General features: G+C 43.5%; 1 protein-coding gene across 2 annotated transcripts in view; it reads left to right on the top strand.

The window, feature by feature from the left end:
* The first annotated feature begins 1152 nt into the window (after positions 1–1152).
* Positions 1153–18898, top strand: part of LOC141147309 (protein mono-ADP-ribosyltransferase PARP14-like) — a 181662-nt gene continuing 163916 nt past the window's right edge. For both annotated transcript variants that reach the window (XM_073634520.1, XM_073634521.1), the window contains exons 1-2: positions 1153–1420; positions 16084–16214. In XM_073634520.1, the coding sequence (XP_073490621.1) occupies positions 1231–1420; positions 16084–16214 (321 nt within the window). In that variant the 5' untranslated portion in view covers positions 1153–1230. The remainder of the gene's footprint in view (positions 1421–16083; positions 16215–18898) is intronic.

Genomic DNA, 18898 nt, shown 5'->3' with positions numbered 1-18898 from the left:
AGGAGTCTGTGATACTTATGTACATGGGAGGAGCCTGTGATACTTATGTACATGGGAGGATCCTGTGATACTTATGTACATGGGAGGAGCCTGTGATACTTATGTACATGGGAGGAGCCTGTGATACTTATGTACATGGGAGGAGCCTGTGATACTTATAATCATGGGAGGAGCCTGTGATACTTATGTACATGGGAGGAGCCTGTGATTCTTGTGTACATGGGAGGAGCCTGTGATACTTATGTACATGGGAGGAGCCTGTGATACCTATGTACATGTGAGGAGCCTGTGATACTTATGTACATGGGAGGAGCCTGTGGTACTTATGTACATGGGAGGAGCCTGTGATACTTATGTACATGGGAGGAGCCTGTGATACTTATGTACATGGGAGGAGCCTGTGATACTTAAGCCCTGTACACACGATCGGAAAATTGGACGACAGGTCGTCCGGTTTGTTTTGCATGCTAGTCGCATATCGAAAATGGAGAGGTTACTAAAGTGACGAAAATTCTCGAATGACAGAATAAAAAATCGGAAGTGATGTCACGTGTATTTTGATTGTATTTTCGGATGACAACTGTACTGATTAAACAAAAATCGTTCGTTCGATCTGGTATGGTACGAGAAAAATGTTCATGTTTGTCTGATCTAATAATATTGGATGAACTGTCTAACGATCCGATTATCGTACGATAGCTTTAAAAACTGTATTTTTCGGACGATTTTCGGATCGTGTGTACGGGCCATAATGTACATGGGATATATTTACTTTTTTATTTTTAATAAATTTGCAAAGATTTCAAACAAACGTCTCTCACATTGTCATTATGGGGGATTGTTTTTAGAATTTTGAGGGAAATAATTAATTGAATCCATTTTGGAATAAGGCTGTAATATAACAAAATGTGAAAAAAGTGAAGCCCTGTGAATACTTTCCGGATGTATTGTAAGAAAACTGTATAAAGTGCAATATGAGAGCAGACATACTGAAAATAGATTTTGGGTTTATATACATTTCTTATGATTGGTGAATTACTATGTATCCATCATGCAGTGTCTGTGATCAGTGTCAGGTGTGTGTGGAGGACTACTAGGTAGAATAGGTAGAGAGCTGAAACTGAAACAAAATGATCTTTAAGCCATTCCCTCCCCACACCCAGAGGACACAACATACGTCTCTCTATATAATCCTTCACCTCGGAAGAAGGAACCGTCACTGCCAGAGGAATGGGGGACCCCCAGTACCCGTACCCCGTCTCCCTCCAGTGGGATGACGGCCCCCAGAGGCTGAAGAAACTAAAAAATAAACTTCTGCTGTATTTCCAGAAGAGGAGCGAATTTACCGGAGGAGAATGTGAGATCCGAGACACCGACTGCACCCAGGGATACATCCTCATACACTTCAAGGAGGAGAAAGGTAGGTACTGGAGGGGTATTATTATACATTAGAAACAGTAGCAAGTGAGTACTGAGGACTGGAGGGAGATCCTCATACACTACAAGGAGGAGGGAGGTAAGTACTGAGGACTGGAGGAGATCCTCATACACTACAAGGAGGAGGGAGGTAAATACTGAGGACTGGAGGGGATCCTCATACACTACAAGGAGGAGGGAGGTAAGTACTGAGGACTGGAGGGAGATCCTCATACACTACAAGGAGGGGGGAGGTAAGTACTGAGGAATGGAGGAGATCCTCATACACTACAAGGAGGTGGGAGGTAAGTACTGAGGACTGGAGGGGATCCTCATACACTATAAGGAGGAGGGAGGTAAGTACTGAGGACTGGAGGGGATCCTCATACACTACAAGGAGGTGGGAGGTAAGTACTGAAGACTGGAGGGAGATCCTCATACACTACAAGGAGGAGGGAGGTAAGTACTGAGGACTGGAGGGGATCCTCATACACTACAAGGAGGAGGGAGGTAAGTACTGAGGACTGGAGGGGATCCTCATACACTACAAGGAGGAGGGAGGTAAGTACTGAGGACTGGAGGGAGATCCTCATACACTACATGGAGGAGGGAGGTAAGTACTGAGGACTGGAGGAGATCCTCATACACTACAAGGAGGAGGGAGGTAAGTACTGAGGACTGGAGGGGATCCTCATACACTACAAGGAGGAGGGAGGTAAGTACTGAGGACTGCAGGGGATCCTCATACACTACAAGGAGGAGGGAGGTAAGTACTGAGGACTGGAGGGAGATCCTCATACACTACAAGGAGGAGGGAGGTAAGTACTGAGGACTGGAGGGGGATCCTCAGACACTACAAGGAGGAGGGAGGTAAGTAGTATCTGATATTTCTGGTATGTGTGTTGCCTATCCCTGTACAGATGACGGCGGTTGTTCTGAGGAGGTGTGGGTGTCACGTCCCCTGAGGGAAGTATGTAAAGTCATAATTTAAACTTCTGTGACACATTCAAGAAAATAATTTATGTAAGTTCTGGACTGATAATAAGAGGAAATATCTGCTGAGGGGAATAAGAAGAGTCAATTGCTGAGCTCCCTCTGGGAATGCCAAAAAATAGTTCTGGCAATTTTCTAGATTATTAGGCAAGGGTTTGTCAAACAAATGGCATGGGGGGCTGGGCACTGCCCTAAATTATATGTACAAAGCAAAAAATAAAACACTCCTTTGATGGGGTGCTGTGGTTTTAGTAATGTCACGCCTGGGGGACGTCCTAAACCGGCCTGTGAAGTGTCACATCTGTACGATTTATACAACCCAAACCAAGTCAAGGATGCATAAATACCATTACAGGCTGATATCATATACATCATCAGAACTACAAAGCTCACCTAATAGACGCATATAAGATACAATATAATTGCAATTTGTTCAATTATAAGCAAAACTGAGAGGGTGTGGTGGTAAGCATCTCCAACGTTTCCAACCCAATACTGACATTTAACTATTTGCCCTTTTTTTGTGCTACCACACTGCGTTACTTTTGCTGACAATTACGTGGTTGTGCGATGTTGTACCCAAACAAAATTGGCGCCTTTTTTCCCACAAAAAGAGCTTTCTTATGGTGGTATTTGATCACTTCTGCGGTTTTTATTTTTTTGTGCTATAAACAAAAAAAGACCGACAATTTTGAAAAAAAAAAACTATATTTTTTACTTTCTGCTACAAAACATCAAATATTTATCCCAATGTGTATTCTGCCACATATTTTTTGGTAAAAAAAAAATCCCAATAAGTGTATATTGATTGGTTTGCGCAAAAGTTATTACATCTACAAACTATGGGATTGGACATTAACTGACACTTTTTTTTTTTTTTTATTGATATATCTTTATTGAAATTATCATTACAAAAATGATAAAAATCCCCAACACAATTCACAGCATAAAGGCATAAAAGTATGCAATTGGGCTCATAAGAGCCTTAAAGAGGTATTCCACCTGGGAAAAAATAAAATAAAAGTCAGCAGCTACAATAACTGTACAAATCCTGCAGCTGCCGACTTTTAATATATGGACACTTACCTGTCCAGGGAGCCCACAATGTTGTCACCCCAGCCAATTTTCGGAATGGCTGTCGGGTGCTGCCACCACCATTTGTCTTAAGGGAAACTGGCAGTGAAGCCTTTCGGCTTTCTAATTGGCCCGGCGGCGGAGGAAGGAGAAGGGGGGTCAAACTTCAGAGTGACAGCGCCCTCTCCTGGAAATGGGTAAGGTTACATGTCAAAAACAGGTACCTGTTCTCCCCTCCCCCCCCTCCTGAAAGGTGGCAAATGTGGCACTGAAAGGGGGGGGGGGAGCAGATAAGCAGAGCTTCCACTTTTGGGTGGAACTCCGCTTTAAGTATTATTAATAATATACATAAAGATCTTGACATTAAATTACCCTAAAAAATATTGGGATAGAATTGCGAAATATATTTTAGATTACTAAACATTAAAAACTATGACTAATATGGGGAAAAGCAAAAGCAAAAAAAGATTAAGAAAAGAAGGGGAAAAAAATGGGATACGACATGTGCCTATCGATGAGATATTGATGATATATAAATAATAAGGATTTTGGGGTCAGGTGGGGAAATTTTAGGATAACAAAGTTGCAAAATCTGGGTTTTCATTAAGGATATTCTGGGGGATTTGTCCTGCAAATTAGAATATCGGTCGTGTAATTGCACCGATAATTCCTTCATCCTCATAAGCTTATTTAACTCCATTCTGTTATTAAAGGAATGCGCTGGGATTTCCAGTATCTCGGAAATTTTCGCCCTGGCAGCCACTAAAAACAGATGGAAACCCTATTCTTCATTTTTGAAAGAGTCTAGAAACATGGATAATAGTGCGATTTGGGGAATTTGGGGCACTGTCTCTTCAGGAAAAGCACTATATATTTAAAAAATGTTATCCCAATATGGGCGCAAAGCAGGACAACTCCACCATGTATGTTGCACGGTACATGAGATAGGCATCACCAACATTGGTCAGATGTATTTGACAATATTTTATGCAATATCCAAGCAGTGGCAGCCCGTCCATAGAGGGCACACGGGCGCCGCCACTCAGAGCTAGTCACAAAACAAAAACCAAGAAAAAGGTCCTTTAACTGTGTTCGGGCGCCAGGGGAATCATGACATCTAAGCAATCACGTGATTGCAGATGGGACACTTCATTTGCCTGGTTTTATCCTGCATTGTGGCACAATGCAATGTGCCTGAACACTCCCATCTTGGTGTCATTCTTGTTGTCTAGTTTTTAATTGGCATCGCTGTAGGACATGGGCGGTGCTTTCCCTCTGAGCCACAGCGTCACTTCCAGTTTCTGGCCAGTGACAGGGTAATCCCTATCTGTCCTGTGGTGCTGGGGCTGTATACCCTGCCCTGTGATATTGGGGCTGTATTCTCTGTCCTGTAATTCTGTGGTGCTGTATGCTCTGTCCTGTGATGCTGAGCTGTATGCTCTGTCCTGTGATGCTGAGCTGTATGCTCTGTCCTGTGATGCTGAGCTGTATGCTCTGTCCTGTGATGCCGAGCTGTATGCTCTGTCCTGTGATGCCGAGCTGTATGCTCTGTCCTGTGATGCTGAGCTGTATGCTCTGTCCTGTGGTGCTGAGCTGTATGCTCTGTCCTGTGGTGCTGGGGCTGTATACTTTGTCCTGTGGTGCTGGGGCTGTATACTTTGTCCTGTGGTGCTGGGGCTGTATACTTTGTCCTGTGGTGCTGGGGCTGTATACCCTGCCCTGTGATATTGGGGCTGTATTCTCTGTCCTGTAATTCTGTGGTGCTGTATGCTCTGTCCTGTGATGCTGAGCTGTATGCTCTGTCCTGTGATGCTGAGCTGTATGCTCTGTCCTGTGATGCTGAGCTGTATGCTCTGTCCTGTGATGCCGAGCTGTATGCTCTGTCCTGTGATGCCGAGCTGTATGCTCTGTCCTGTGATGCTGAGCTGTATGCTCTGTCCTGTGGTGCTGAGCTGTATGCTCTGTCCTGTGGTGCTGGGGCTGTATACTTTGTCCTGTGGTGCTGGGGCTGTATACTTTGTCCTGTGGTGCTGGGGCTGTATACTTTGTCCTGTGGTGCTGGGGCTGTATACTTTGTCCTGTGGTGCTGGGGCTGTATACTTTGTCCTGTGGTGCTGGGGCTGTATACTTTGTCCTGTGGTGCTGGGGCTGTATACTTTGTCCTGTGGTGCTGGGGCTGTATACTTTGTCCTGTGGTGCTGGGGCTGTATACTTTGTCCTGTGGTGCTGGGGCTGTATACTTTGTCCTGTGGTGCTGGGGCTGTATACTTTGTCCTGTGGTGCTGGGGCTGTATACTTTGTCCTGTGGTGCTGGGGCTGTATACTTTGTCCTGTGGTGCTGGGGCTGTATACTTTGTCCTGTGGTGCTGGGGCTGTATACTTTGTCCTGTGGTGCTGGGGCTGTATACTTTGTCCTGTGGTGCTGGGGCTGTATACTTTGTCCTGTGGTGCTGGGGCTGTATACTTTGTCCTGTGGTGCTGGGGCTGTATACTTTGTCCTGTGGTGCTGGGGCTGTATACTTTGTCCTGTGGTGCTGGGGCTGTATACTTTGTCCTGTGGTGCTGGGGCTGTATACTTTGTCCTGTGGTGCTATGGCTGTATACTCTGTCCTGTGGTGCTATGGCTGTATACTCTGTCCTGTGGTGCTATGGCTGTATACTCTGTCCTGTGGTGCTATGGCTGTATACTCTGTCCTGTGGTGCTATGGCTGTATACTCTGTCCTGTGGTGCTATGGCTGTATACTCTGTCCTGTGGTGCTATGGCTGTATACTCTGTCCTGTGGTGCTGAGTTGTATATGCAAAGTGTAAACAAGATATGGTGAAAAATACTCCTGTGCTTGTGAGATTGTTTGCTGTAAGAAAAGGGTAGTATTGTAGACAGTAGAAGGACTGGAGGAGATGATGGAGCATGTCCCGCTGCCTTTAACTGACCAGGGGTGGTCCAAACAATGCTGAGTTGTATACTCTGTCATGTGGTGCTGGGGCTGTATACTCTGTCCTGTGATGCTGGGGCTGTATACTCTGTCCTGTGATGCTGGGGCTGTATACTCTGTCCTGTGATGCTGGGGCTGTATACTCTGTCCTGTGATGCTGGGGCTGTATACTCTGTCCTGTGATGCTGGGGCTGTATACTCTGTCCTGTGATGCTGGGGCTGTATACTCTGTCCTGTGATGCTGGGGCTGTATACTCTGTCCTGTGATGCTGGGGCTGTATACTCTGTCCTGTGGTGCTGAGCTGTATACTCTGTCCTGTGATGCTGAGTTGTATACTCTGTCCTGTGATGCTGAGTTGTATACTCTGTCCTGTGATGCTGAGTTGTATACTCTGTCCTGTGATGCTGAGTTGTATACTCTGTCCTGTGATGCTGAGTTGTATACTCTGTCCTGTGATGCTGAGTTGTATACTCTGTCCTGTGATGCTGGGGCTGTGTACTCTGTCCTGTGATGCTGGGGCTGTGTACCCTGTCCTGTGATGCTGGGGCTGTGTACCCTGTCCTGTGATGCTGGGGCTGTGTACTCTGTCCTGTGATGCTGGGGCTGTGTACCCTGTCCTGTGATGCTGGGGCTGTGTACCCTGTCCTGTGATGCTGGGGCTGTGTACCCTGTCCTGTGATGCTGGGGCTGTGTACCCTGTCCTGTGATGCTGGGGCTGTGTACCCTGTCCTGTGATGCTGGGGCTGTGTACCCTGTCCTGTGATGCTGGGCTTTATACTCCTGACACTTTGGGTGGAAACAAGTGGAATACAGGGGACGGAGTGGGTGGATTCTATAACTCCTAGCTTCCATTGCCATTCCACAAAATTAGAAGGTTTATCAGAAAAGATCTTGGTTAAGAAAAACTTATAAAGGAGGAAAAACTTATAAAGGAGGGAAACAGTATTTTTTGGGAGATCAGATTGTATACATAGCGACTCAAAAACTAACTGACACTTTGTGGGAACCAGTGACACTAATACAGTGATCAGTGCTAACAATTAGACCTGTGTAATTCGTTTCGTTCCGAAATCGTTTTTTGCGTAAATTCGGCAAATTCATTAATACAGAAGTTTTCGAATTAACGAAAACCCGTTTAACCAATTTTTCCAAAAATTTTAAAATTCAAAAATCCGAAAATAAGAATGAAGATCTGAAAATTCAAAAAGAACAAAAATCCGAAAATAAGAACAACTATTTCTAACTATTAAATTATAGGTATTGGAATTTTCTTTCAAATTTTTCTGTAATGAATACTAATTTATCCAAACTTACAGATTATCCGAAATAACGAATGAAACATAATGAATTAATAATAATAAATAATAAAAACTTTTTATTCTTCTTCTTATTATTTGTTATTATTATTAGTTAAGTTTCATTAGTTTAGATGCGGCATTCGTTATTTCGGATAATTCTTAATTTTGTATATGTTACGTTCATAAATAGCCAAATTTGAAAGGAAATTCCGGGGTGCGTGGCCGGGATGTGAGACCAAGAGGACGTGTAGTGCCTGAGCTCTGCTCCTGTTATCATCCTGCCTTTCATTTGGACTCTATTTTCTTCCACTGGAAGCTTCCATAAGACATCCTGGGCCCCAAGAAGACATTGGGCATCCCGCGGGTCCCTCTGCTGTCATGAGGCAGGCTGAGATCCTCCTGTAAACCCGCGAATACCTCTCGCTACTCCTCTCCTCCAGCAGCCATATTGGCCACGAGGCTTCCTGCACGCACCATGTCTGCAGCTACCCAATCTCCTGCCGGACCATCTGAGGCAGCTAATCCCACCACAGCAGACATCCTTGCTGCTATTAAAGTCTGCAACGATGCGGTCAAATCCTGTAAGGATACGCTCACGGTAAAGATTGACTATATGGCCACAGACATCAGCCTAATCCGCTATGATCTAGACAAATTTAGATCTAGGATGTCAGAGGCAGAGGATCGCATCTTACAACTTGAAGACAACACTAGTGCGGATTCTAGAGAGGTCGTGCCCTACAAATCCAAGTCAAAGCGCTTCAGGATAAATCCATAGATACAGAGAACAGACTCAGATGCAATAACATCCATATCCTTGGCCTGCCTAAGCGGGCGGAAGGCCCCAGGCTGGCAGAGTTCGCTGAATCCTTCCTAATCCAGCTGCTGGATCTACCCGCCATGCCCTTCACATTTGTGGTGGAGAGGGCTCACAGAGTACCCCCTACGCCGCCTATTCCAGGGACTCCACCGCGGCATTTTCTCTTGAAATTACTGAACTATCGTGACCGGATTCTGGTGGCGGCCAGACAGAAGCAGGATTTCAAATATGAGAGCACTAAGATCCTTCTCTTCCGGGATTACTTGCCGGGGGTTCAGCAGAAGTGACGCTTTTTTTACAGAGGTCCGTAAGTGGCTCAGAGAAAAGGGCCTCAAGTTCAGCCTTCTCTATCCTAGTAAGCTTCGGATTGTGGATGGTGATCGTGTCCGATTCTTTGACATCCCGTCGACGGCAGCATCATGGTTAGATGGCCGTTAACCCACTCGTGTGAGGTTACACTGGAAAAGATGCACTCCACTGGCTGGATCACTGCAAGTATTTGGGCTTCGGCCCTATGAGCCCCGTTGGGCATTTATTTTCAGTTGACTCTGTCTTTGTTACCCTGAATCTTGCCTGTTAGCCTTTAGGATCCAGACAAAGATGCTGTCCTTAAATGCCTGATGTTCTTGGACTTGAGAGCCAGGATTCAGCATAACAGCCACTGTCATAGAGTCCACTGTTTGGGGCCAACGCTAATCAGATACCTACTGTACATTAGCTTAATTATCACTTCTGGAACTAATTGCTGATTCTCCCATTGACTGCATATTCCTTGTGGTCCTCCACAGACCCTCTCCTCCACTCCCTCTTCCCCCTTCCCCTCTCCCTGATCCCAGGGATTTACTGCCACTAACTGCGGTTGGCAGTTGGGATTGTGCTCTTTACAGTCCGTGGCCCCCCCACCTCTTCCTGGAGTGTGCACCTTGTGAGACTGACAGTGTTTGCTCTGACGAGCTGGGCTAGATCAAGACCTGTTCACAAGACAGTACTTTGTTTGCAAGTCAAGTCTTTAAGGTTTTATGTGTGATAGAGTTCTTTAAGGTATATTTTGACTTGTGCACTCTTTCTGCATCACAAAGTAGATCCGTCTTAGTGTAGGGAGCCTCCTGCAGAGCAGTTCAATATCCCACGAAGGGCATCACGTAATCGAGATATGGTATCTGTCATGTCCCGGAATGTGAGGGGCCTCAATTCCAAGTTTAAGAGGGCTCTTTTATTTCAGTATGTCAAACTACACACTCCACAGATTTTGATTTAACAGGCAGCAAGCTGATGGCCCTAAAGACCCTGGGTACAGAGGGCATTCCATGCCTCATACTCTACTTATGCTAGAGGAGTCTCAATTCTGATCCACAGATCCCTCCCCTGTGTTGTTGAGGTGGTACACTCTGACCCACAGGGCAGGTATGTTCTGCTGGTGCTTACAATCTGGCAGCGCAGGTACATTATAGCTGGTATTTATGTCCCTCCCCTTTTAAACACGAGGTATTGTATGCTGTTCTAGAGAGGATTACACCCTACTGTCCTGCTAAACTGTTGCTGACGGGAGACTTTAATGCCATCTTGTCTCCTGATCTAGACAGACCCACACCTCCTAAGTCCTGTTATGGAGACAAATAAATCTCATCAAAATGAAGATTCACCCTAAATTCAATTATCTGTTTTCGGAACTCCCCTCAATCCCCCCAATCCTTCTTTTTGCATTTGAACAGAATTTTTTCCTCCTTTTTTTTTTTTTTTTTTTTTTTTGGGGGGGGGGGGGGTCCACTCCAGCCTAGGTATAAGGTGATCACCCTGATGCTCCCCACCTCGCAAGGGGGGCTGGCGTTTCTAGATTGCCAGAAATAATTTCTTGCAACCCAGCTGGTCACTGCGGCCTGGCGGCTGGTGCCAGATATGTCCAACTCCGCAGTAATTGTGGAAGCTGCAGTGGTTGGGTCTGTGGAAGCACTGTCCAATCTACTTTTTAGAGGGCGCAAAGCCCCATATGCTATAACTCTCTCCATGCTTACAACCCTTCGAGCATGGAGGGCAGGGTCGGTCTGTGAGCGATACCCAAGATCTGCAGTTCCTCCAAATGCCCCCCTGTGGAATAACCATAACCTATCACATTTGTTTACACTTCCTGATCCTATAGTGTGGGCCAAGTGTAACATCAAGCGGCTCTCGGATGTTGCCACAGACAACTCTATTTGCTCTATTGACCATCTAGTATCACATTTCAATGTCCCAACTTCGTATTTATTTCACTACCTGCAGTTGTCCCATGCTTTCAAAAGTCAATTCCCCTCTACAGAGAGACAATTGGTAAAATGTGACCTTGAAAGAATTACAAGATACGAGTGTGCAGAGAAACCCACCTCTGTCTTGTATGCCCATCTCCTCAGAGTCTCCTCTCCAGAGCTGTCCGCTCTTCACCAGCGCTGGTCGCAGGATGTTCCGGAGCTCTGGTGCAGGAACTGGTACCTAGAGAGGCAGAGAGGACCCCTGCTCCTGTTTTATGCCAGGAAAATGATTACCTTATGTTGGAAGAAACAGGCTCCACCCCCCCTCTCCTTATGGAAGTCACATGTTAATACCATAATACCCCGATATATAGAGATACCTATTATCATCGAGGATGCCCTAAGAAATACAATAAAGTATGGTCCAAGTGGTTAGCAGAACCATCTACAGCATCATCTGATTGAGGAGGTATGACTCATCCTACATCATCCCTTCCCAGTTTTCCACGTCCTCTCCTCACCTATTTATCCTCCTTACTGAGAGGCCCCACATGTATTGACAGGTTACTGAACTGAAGGTATTTCTGCCTCCTGCTCCTGGTCCTTCTAGAGCACTAGAGTCTAAACTAATTTACAATTCAGTCCAGCCGAGACCGGCATGTGATTTGCGTGTTCTCCTTGTTATGCATCGCCTTGCAGAGACCCCCGCGTGGGTACTTGCTGTTGCCCGACTGGGACGTATCCATTATTTTTATTTATTTATTTTCTCTTTTGTCCCTGTATGTTTCGGGTTCTATATATAATAATATAAAGGAAAAAATGGTCACGCTAATAAATTGGGAATCTTGAAATAAAATAAATATTATGTGTACAAATACATAATGCGTAAATTAGCTCTGCATGGAAGTGTGAATAACATATAGAAAAATAATCCACATCCAAATTCATATATTGAAAAGTTTCATGTGTGTGAACCAATATACATACATGAAACTTTTGCAATATATGAATTTCTCCTTAATTGTCCTTCTTCCTTATTGCTATGGATGAGTATATTTTTCTATATATTATTCACACTTCCATGCAGAGCTAATTTACGCATTATGTATTTGTACACATAATATTTATTTTATATTCTCCATTTTTATTAAATTTTTACAAATAAACAGTTCAAACATACATTGATGGTATAGCCACACCATCAAGAAAACATCATACAGTCTCTTAATACAAACTATCATAACAAAAATCCAAACAAGGAAAAAAAAAAGAAATAATATTTATTTTCTTTCAAGATTCCTAATTGATTAGCGCAGCCATTTTTCCTTTATATGTGTTTTTGCGTGAGTATCGCATGTTTTTTGTGTCGCAGCTTTTCCATCACACGAGTACATTTATCACTACACATCTTTAGCGCGGCACATGCCCTCTGTATTTAACATTCTATATATAATAAACAGGTTTATAAAAAAAAAAAAAAAAAATAATAATTTTGAAAAGGAAATTTCAATACCTATAATTTAATAGTTAGTGATTATTCGTTATTTCGGATTTTCGATTTATCGAATTTTTAAATTTATGAATTTTCAAATTTACAAATACCACATCTAAACGAATGGAACATAACAAATTCAAATTTTTCTGAAGTTATATTTGAAATAACGAATTTCGATCATAATGAATGACCTTTTAAAAAAACGAAAAGTAAAATAAAAATGAATAAAACCTAAAACTAACACATTTTTCGGCAGTGCACATGTCTACTAAAAATATGCACTGTCACTGTACTAATGACACTGGCTGGGATTAACATCAGAGGCGATCAAAGGGTTAACTGTGTGCCTAGCTGTTTTTTTACTGTAATAGGGGAGGTGCTTCTACTAAGGGAAGGCTTGGATTTGTGTCCCTGCTTTGCAGGAACACAGGATCCATGCCTTCCCTACTGACGGAACGGCGATCTGCCTTGTTTACAAAGACTGCCGTTCTGCTTCTGTACCGAATGATCAGCCAATGCCAGTGGACATCGAGTCCACAGTAAAAAATTGTAAATGGAGGTATGGCGCTTCCTTGTGGAGTGTGTAAATAATGATAATGTAACTGATATGAACTAAACCATAACAAACGGTGATTAAATACTCATAATAAATAACCCCATATCTGGTAATAATACTTGTGGTGAGAAACGTGATAAACACCCTTATTGAATACCATACACCTATGTAACACAGGTAATTCCAAAAAATAACCACTAGGTGTAGCTGCTGATACACTATGCAGCTGATGTGATGAAACCAGCATATATGTATACAAAAAAGTGTATGCCAGTGCAATCAAATCCAGAAAATTGTATACCCAAATGATCTACAAAATGTGTAAAAACATATATGAAAATAATAATAAAAATAAAAAACACAAAAAAAAGTCTGTCACAAGTGATATGTCCCACACTGCAAGTAGCAGAAAAAGAAAAAAGTTCCAAGAGCTTAGTGACTGTGGTGCCCTTATAGATGAAAATCCGTGACTTCTGTGCTCCCCTTTTGGCTCCCCACTCACCGGCTCCCACTACCCCTGCAGGGGTAACAGACACTTCAAATCCCAATCCCGTCCTCTTGGCCGATACCCTGTGGTCACTGAGATAGGATGTCCTCTCTCCCAGACGTTTCCAGATCTTTATACCACGTCCAAGACGGGGATCCCCAGAGAAATCCTCATAAAAAGAGATGCCACCTCATAGTGTAGTATGATAAAAACTTTAATAGCATAAAACTCCCCACATGGGAGAAAATTAAAACCATATGGCACTACACTATGGGTGAAGCCGAAAGCCAGGAAGTACTTCACCGCAGCGTGCGGTCCAGCTGCGTTCCAGGCTCTCTCGCTCCGTACCCGGAAATGACGTAAGTGCGTAGCCCCGCCTTACGCGTTTCGTCATCGACGTTTTCAAAGGCCTTTTTCGAGTCCACAGTACCCACCTATCGGGAGCGAGCCGCCGCCGGCGCACACTCACACATGCTACTCAGAAGTGCAGGATTATGTATATATACGCAAACAGTAAAAATGCTATGGGGCGGTCGTCAAATGGTTAATAAGTCATCTCAGCCCCAGGAGATTTACCCCCCCCACATATGACCAGGCCAATTACATGGTCGTGCGACACTGTACACAAATAAAATTGATGTCCTTTTTACCCACAAATAGAAATTTCTTTTGGGGGTATTTGATCACCTCCCAAACACAGGACTCTTGGCTCACAGTGGTGTAATCACAGATACAAAAGAGAAGACCGTGCTTGTTTAGTCCCTCTGAGATAGAATGAAGGTTACAATATAACCTCCGTCTAATGTATCAGGCTTCATAAATCAAGCTAGATCTGATGTCTCACAATGTTCTGTGATATACTGCAGGCAGGTATATCACAGAACATTGTGAGACATCAGATCTAGCTTGATTTATGAAGCCTGATACATTAGGCGGAAGTTATATTGTAACCTTCATTCTATCTCAGTCTATCTCAGAGTGACTAAACAAGCACGGTCTTCTCTTTTGTATCTATGATTACACCACTGCGAGCCAAGAGTCCTGTGTTTGGGAGAGGCTAGTTTAACCATTTCCTCTGAATTGGTTCTGTTTTACTCCTTTACGGAGTGACGTGTATCGTTGGGGGTGCCCTCTGTGGAGCTGCTGTGGCTGGTGAGGACTATTGCCCACTCCAGGGACAAAAGTGCTTATTCCTTTGGACGTATATTCCGCCGAGATTAAACCTATCACCCCTGAAGAAGAGGTTCCCCTTGAATTACCTCGAAACATTGGGTCATTTCTATTGTGTATTACCATTTTTCAATAGAATTGGTTAATGTCTCATATTTAATTCCAACATCCATTCATGTGCATCCATTTTAGATGTTTTGGTATATGTCATAGTTATCAACTTTTTATATTTTTCTACAATAAATATAATTTTTTTATTGAATATCTTTTCTACTGTTGTACTAATATTCAATGCCAGTGTCCCAATGTAAAGTCCCATTAGAGGACATACACTCCTTTTGAGCGACTTCTTCCATTGGACCTGTACAGCACCCTGCCAGAGCAAACCTTTGGTATAGCATATATGGGACCAAGGAGCTGGATTCCAGGGTCTAGCCCTCAAAATAGGAGCATTACAGACAGCAACCTCGTCTTCTTCCTCGAGACTCGGGTACCATTCACTTTGGCGTTTTTTGGCACTTTGAATGGATCCGATATCATGGACCCTTGATCCTGTCAAGGATCTTCTTAACAGAGCTCTCTTAGCACATCATTAACCATGACCAACACCTTTAGACACTGGCAAAAAAACTGAGGTACTTCCTGTATGGGAGGGGTTATATAAAGGGGGACTTCCTGTCTTTTGAGTGTACCAGTGTCCATTCACCTAAAGGTGGCCTATAACCCACATAGTAATTACTATGGTGCTCTGTGTCCCGTGATGTACGATAAAGAAATTGCGATATTTACTTCAATAATACAATATAATATATAAACTATTCTTTCTGAAAGATGGTTATGGAATCCCTCTATCTATTGCATATATGTATTAACTTGTCTATCCCTATAATGAACTAATCTATTAAGACTCTGATAAGCACAATGATGTAAGGTTATCTATGAAAGTAAACACACTGCTTAGTAAAACAATATCTTTCATTTCCCAAGAAAATAGGAATATGCAAATAGTATTACAGCATAACATCACAAATACTTATCACAATCCTCTATACATAGTCTCATTGGCTGGGCTCAAGATGGCAAAAGAGGACCATAGCCATGAGGCTCAGGCCAAAGCCAGGATCCAAAAGGAAAAGGGGCTATTTCTATTTTGTGTGTACTTTTTACATTCATTCACCCCCACTTGCCTCCCATCCAATAAGATATTGCCAAGAGGTAGTCCTTGTAATATATTATATTGGCTTCTAGGGGCAGCATTGTCCATGTATCATCTCTATGAGCCCTGGGCCGTCTTCAGTGTTAGCTAGCCCTTATTCTCTTTGAGGTCAGTAATCACACATATCACACCAGGTGGGCTTGAGCCAAGCCCTTGTTAAACTTGCTCACTTCCAGATGCAAATTCTGATATGCTACAAAGCTTTGATGTTAACTGGTTACATTCCAACTTGGGGACCATCTGCTTGTCTCCTTCAGGGAGTGAAATACCAGAACTTTGATATTAAACCACATGTTGCCTTCCAACACCTAATCTGGGGGTGGTACACCTGACACGCAGCGTTTTGCATATAGGTGGTCCTGTGACATTTCTTATCATGATTCTCTCTGTCTTCCAGCGCGGGATCGAGTCCTCCAGAAAGGGTGCCATCTGCTGAAACTGCCCAATGGGGAAGAAGTACCTTTGACCGTCTCACTGCCGAACACCAGGAGTCCGGACACAGCGGGGAATCCACCGGGATTGGCCAATGTAAGGAAATCAACCAGAAAATCGACCTAACCCTACAAAATTAAATAAATAAGTAAATGAATTTACCCCTAATCTTTAACTGCTTGCCGACCAGCGCACGACAATATACGTCAACACAATGGCATGCGCAGGCATATGGGCATACAGGTACGTCCCCTTTTAAGACGCAGCATTGTGGGCGCGCGCGCCACAAGCTCCGTGAGTTATACCGTGGACTCTATGTCTGCCGGAAGTCCCGCGATCGTCTCACAGAGGGGAAGAACAGAGAAATGCTAATGTAAACAAGCATTTCCCCATTCTTCCTAGTGACAGGACACTGATAACAGCTCCCTATAATCGGGAGGGGTGATCAGTGTGGTGTCACACGTAGCCCATCCCCCCTACGGTTAGAACACATCCATAGGACACACTTAACCCCTTCAGCGCCCCCTACTCGTTAACCCCCTCACTGCCAGTGTCATTTACACAGTAATCAATGCATTTTTATAGCACTGATCGCTGTATAAATGACAATGGTCTCAAAATGGCGTCAAAAGTGTCCGATCTGTCCGCCACAATTTTGCATTCACGATAAAAATCGCTGATTGCCGCCATTACTAGTAAAAAAAAATTATTAATAAAAATGCCATGAAACTATCCCCTATTTTGTAGATGCTATAACTTTTGCGCAAACTAATAAATAAACGCGATTGCGATTTTTTTTTTTTTTTTTTTTTTTTTTTTTACCAAAAATATGTAGAAGAATACATATCAGCCTAAACTGAGGAGAAAAATAGTTTTTTATATATTTGTTGGGGATATTTATTATAGCAAAAAGTAAAACTATTGCTTTTTTTTCAAAATTGTCGCTCTTTTTTTGTTTATAGTGCAAAAAATAAAAACCGCAGAGGTGATCAAATACCACCAAAAGAAAGCTCTATTTGTGGGGAAAAAAGGACGTCAGTTTTGTTTGGGAGCCACGTCGCACGACCACGCAATTGTCCGTTAAAATGACGCAGTGCCGAATCGCAAAAACTGCTCTGGTCTTTGGGCAGCCAAATGGTCCAGGGCTGAAGTGGTTAAACCCTTACAAAAAAAAAGTAAAAAACGTATTAAATAAATAGATAAAAGCTGATGAAAAACAGCAACAATTGATGAAACAGATGATATTTTTCTCAGCTAATTAAAAAAATGCCAAAGCTCAAAAAACGGCTTAACCACTTCAGCCCCGGAAGGATTCACCCCCCTTAATGACCAGGCCATTTTTTGCGATATGGCACTGCGTTACTTTAACTGACAATTGCGCGGTCGTGCGACCTTGTACCCAAACAAACTTTGTCCTTTTTCTTCCCACAAATAGAACTTTCTTTTGGTGGTATTTGATCACCTCTGCTGTTTTTATTTTTTGCTCTACAAACAAAAAAAGACAATTTTGAAAAAAAAAAAAGCAATATTTTTTACTTTCTGCTATAAAACATCCAATTTAAAAAAATGTTTAAAAAATCGAATTTCCTCATAAAGTTAGGCCAATATGAATTCTGCTACATATTTTTGGTATAAAAAATCCCAATAAGTGTATATTGATTGGTTTGCACAAAAGTTATAGCGTCTACAAACTATGAGATAGATTTTTTTTTTTTCTTCTTACTATTAATGGCGGCGATCAGCGACTTATAGCGGGACTGCGATATTCCGGTGCACAAATCGGGCACTGAGTGACACTTTTTTGGGACCAGTGACACCAATACAGTGATCAGTGCAAAAAAAATGCAATGTCCTGTCACTGTATAAATGACACAGGCAGGGAAGGGGTTAACATCAGGGGCGATCAAAGGGTTAAATGTGCCCCTAGGGAGTGCTTGCTACGTGTGTGTGTGTGGGGGGGGGGGGGGTTGTCTGAGAGAAGACAGAGATCCATGTTCCAGCTTAGCAGAAACACAAGATCTCTGTCTTCCCTACTAGCGGACCGCCTCTCTGCCTCTCTCGTCAAAGATTGGCGGGTTTTGGCGGACATCGGGTCTGCCGGACTCACTGATTGGCTCCCACTCGCAATCACAGTGGGACCGGGTTGCCGGCAGCGCACGTGCATGCCCCAGACCCGGAAGTTCAAGATCATGTACCTAGTACATGATCTGGTGCAGAGCGGCCGCCCTGCCGCAGTAAATCTTCAGGGGCGGTCACTAACTGGTTAAAGACGCTTGAGAAAATGCACAAAAAATGCTCATAAATGTGATCCTCAGGTGTGAATGCAGTCTGATGGTAAACTAATGAGGTATCGGGGGGCTTCAACTGTGGCCCCGACATCTCCAAGGGGCCACCACACATAGTATTCAATAGTATTAATGTTACAGAGGACTACAGGAGAAGGTCAGGCTCTGTGGATATGCTACAGGTGAGGTTGGGGAATGGAGACCTTCTATAGGTCATGGACAAGGAATGGGGTCACGTTATAATAGACCGCTAGAGATCAGTGAGATTACAATCCATTTACAAATCAATTCTTCCGGGGCATAGGCACGCTCTGATGTGAGGGAAGCTGAGTAGGTGGTGATCTGCCTGCTCTGTGATGTACCTCGCTCATTCATTCAGGTACGCCCTTGGTAGCAACTATTGGCGAAGATTACTACTAGTCACAGTTAAGGTCATAAGCCAGTGACCTTTGACTGAGGCTCCAATTTCAGCATGCGAAGAGGGGAGTCGGCGAG

This window comes from Aquarana catesbeiana, linkage group LG06 (genome assembly GCF_042186555.1).
Source record: "Aquarana catesbeiana isolate 2022-GZ linkage group LG06, ASM4218655v1, whole genome shotgun sequence".
Lineage (NCBI taxonomy): Eukaryota > Metazoa > Chordata > Amphibia > Anura > Ranidae > Aquarana > Aquarana catesbeiana.
This window is presented reverse-complemented; position numbering and strand designations above follow the sequence as displayed.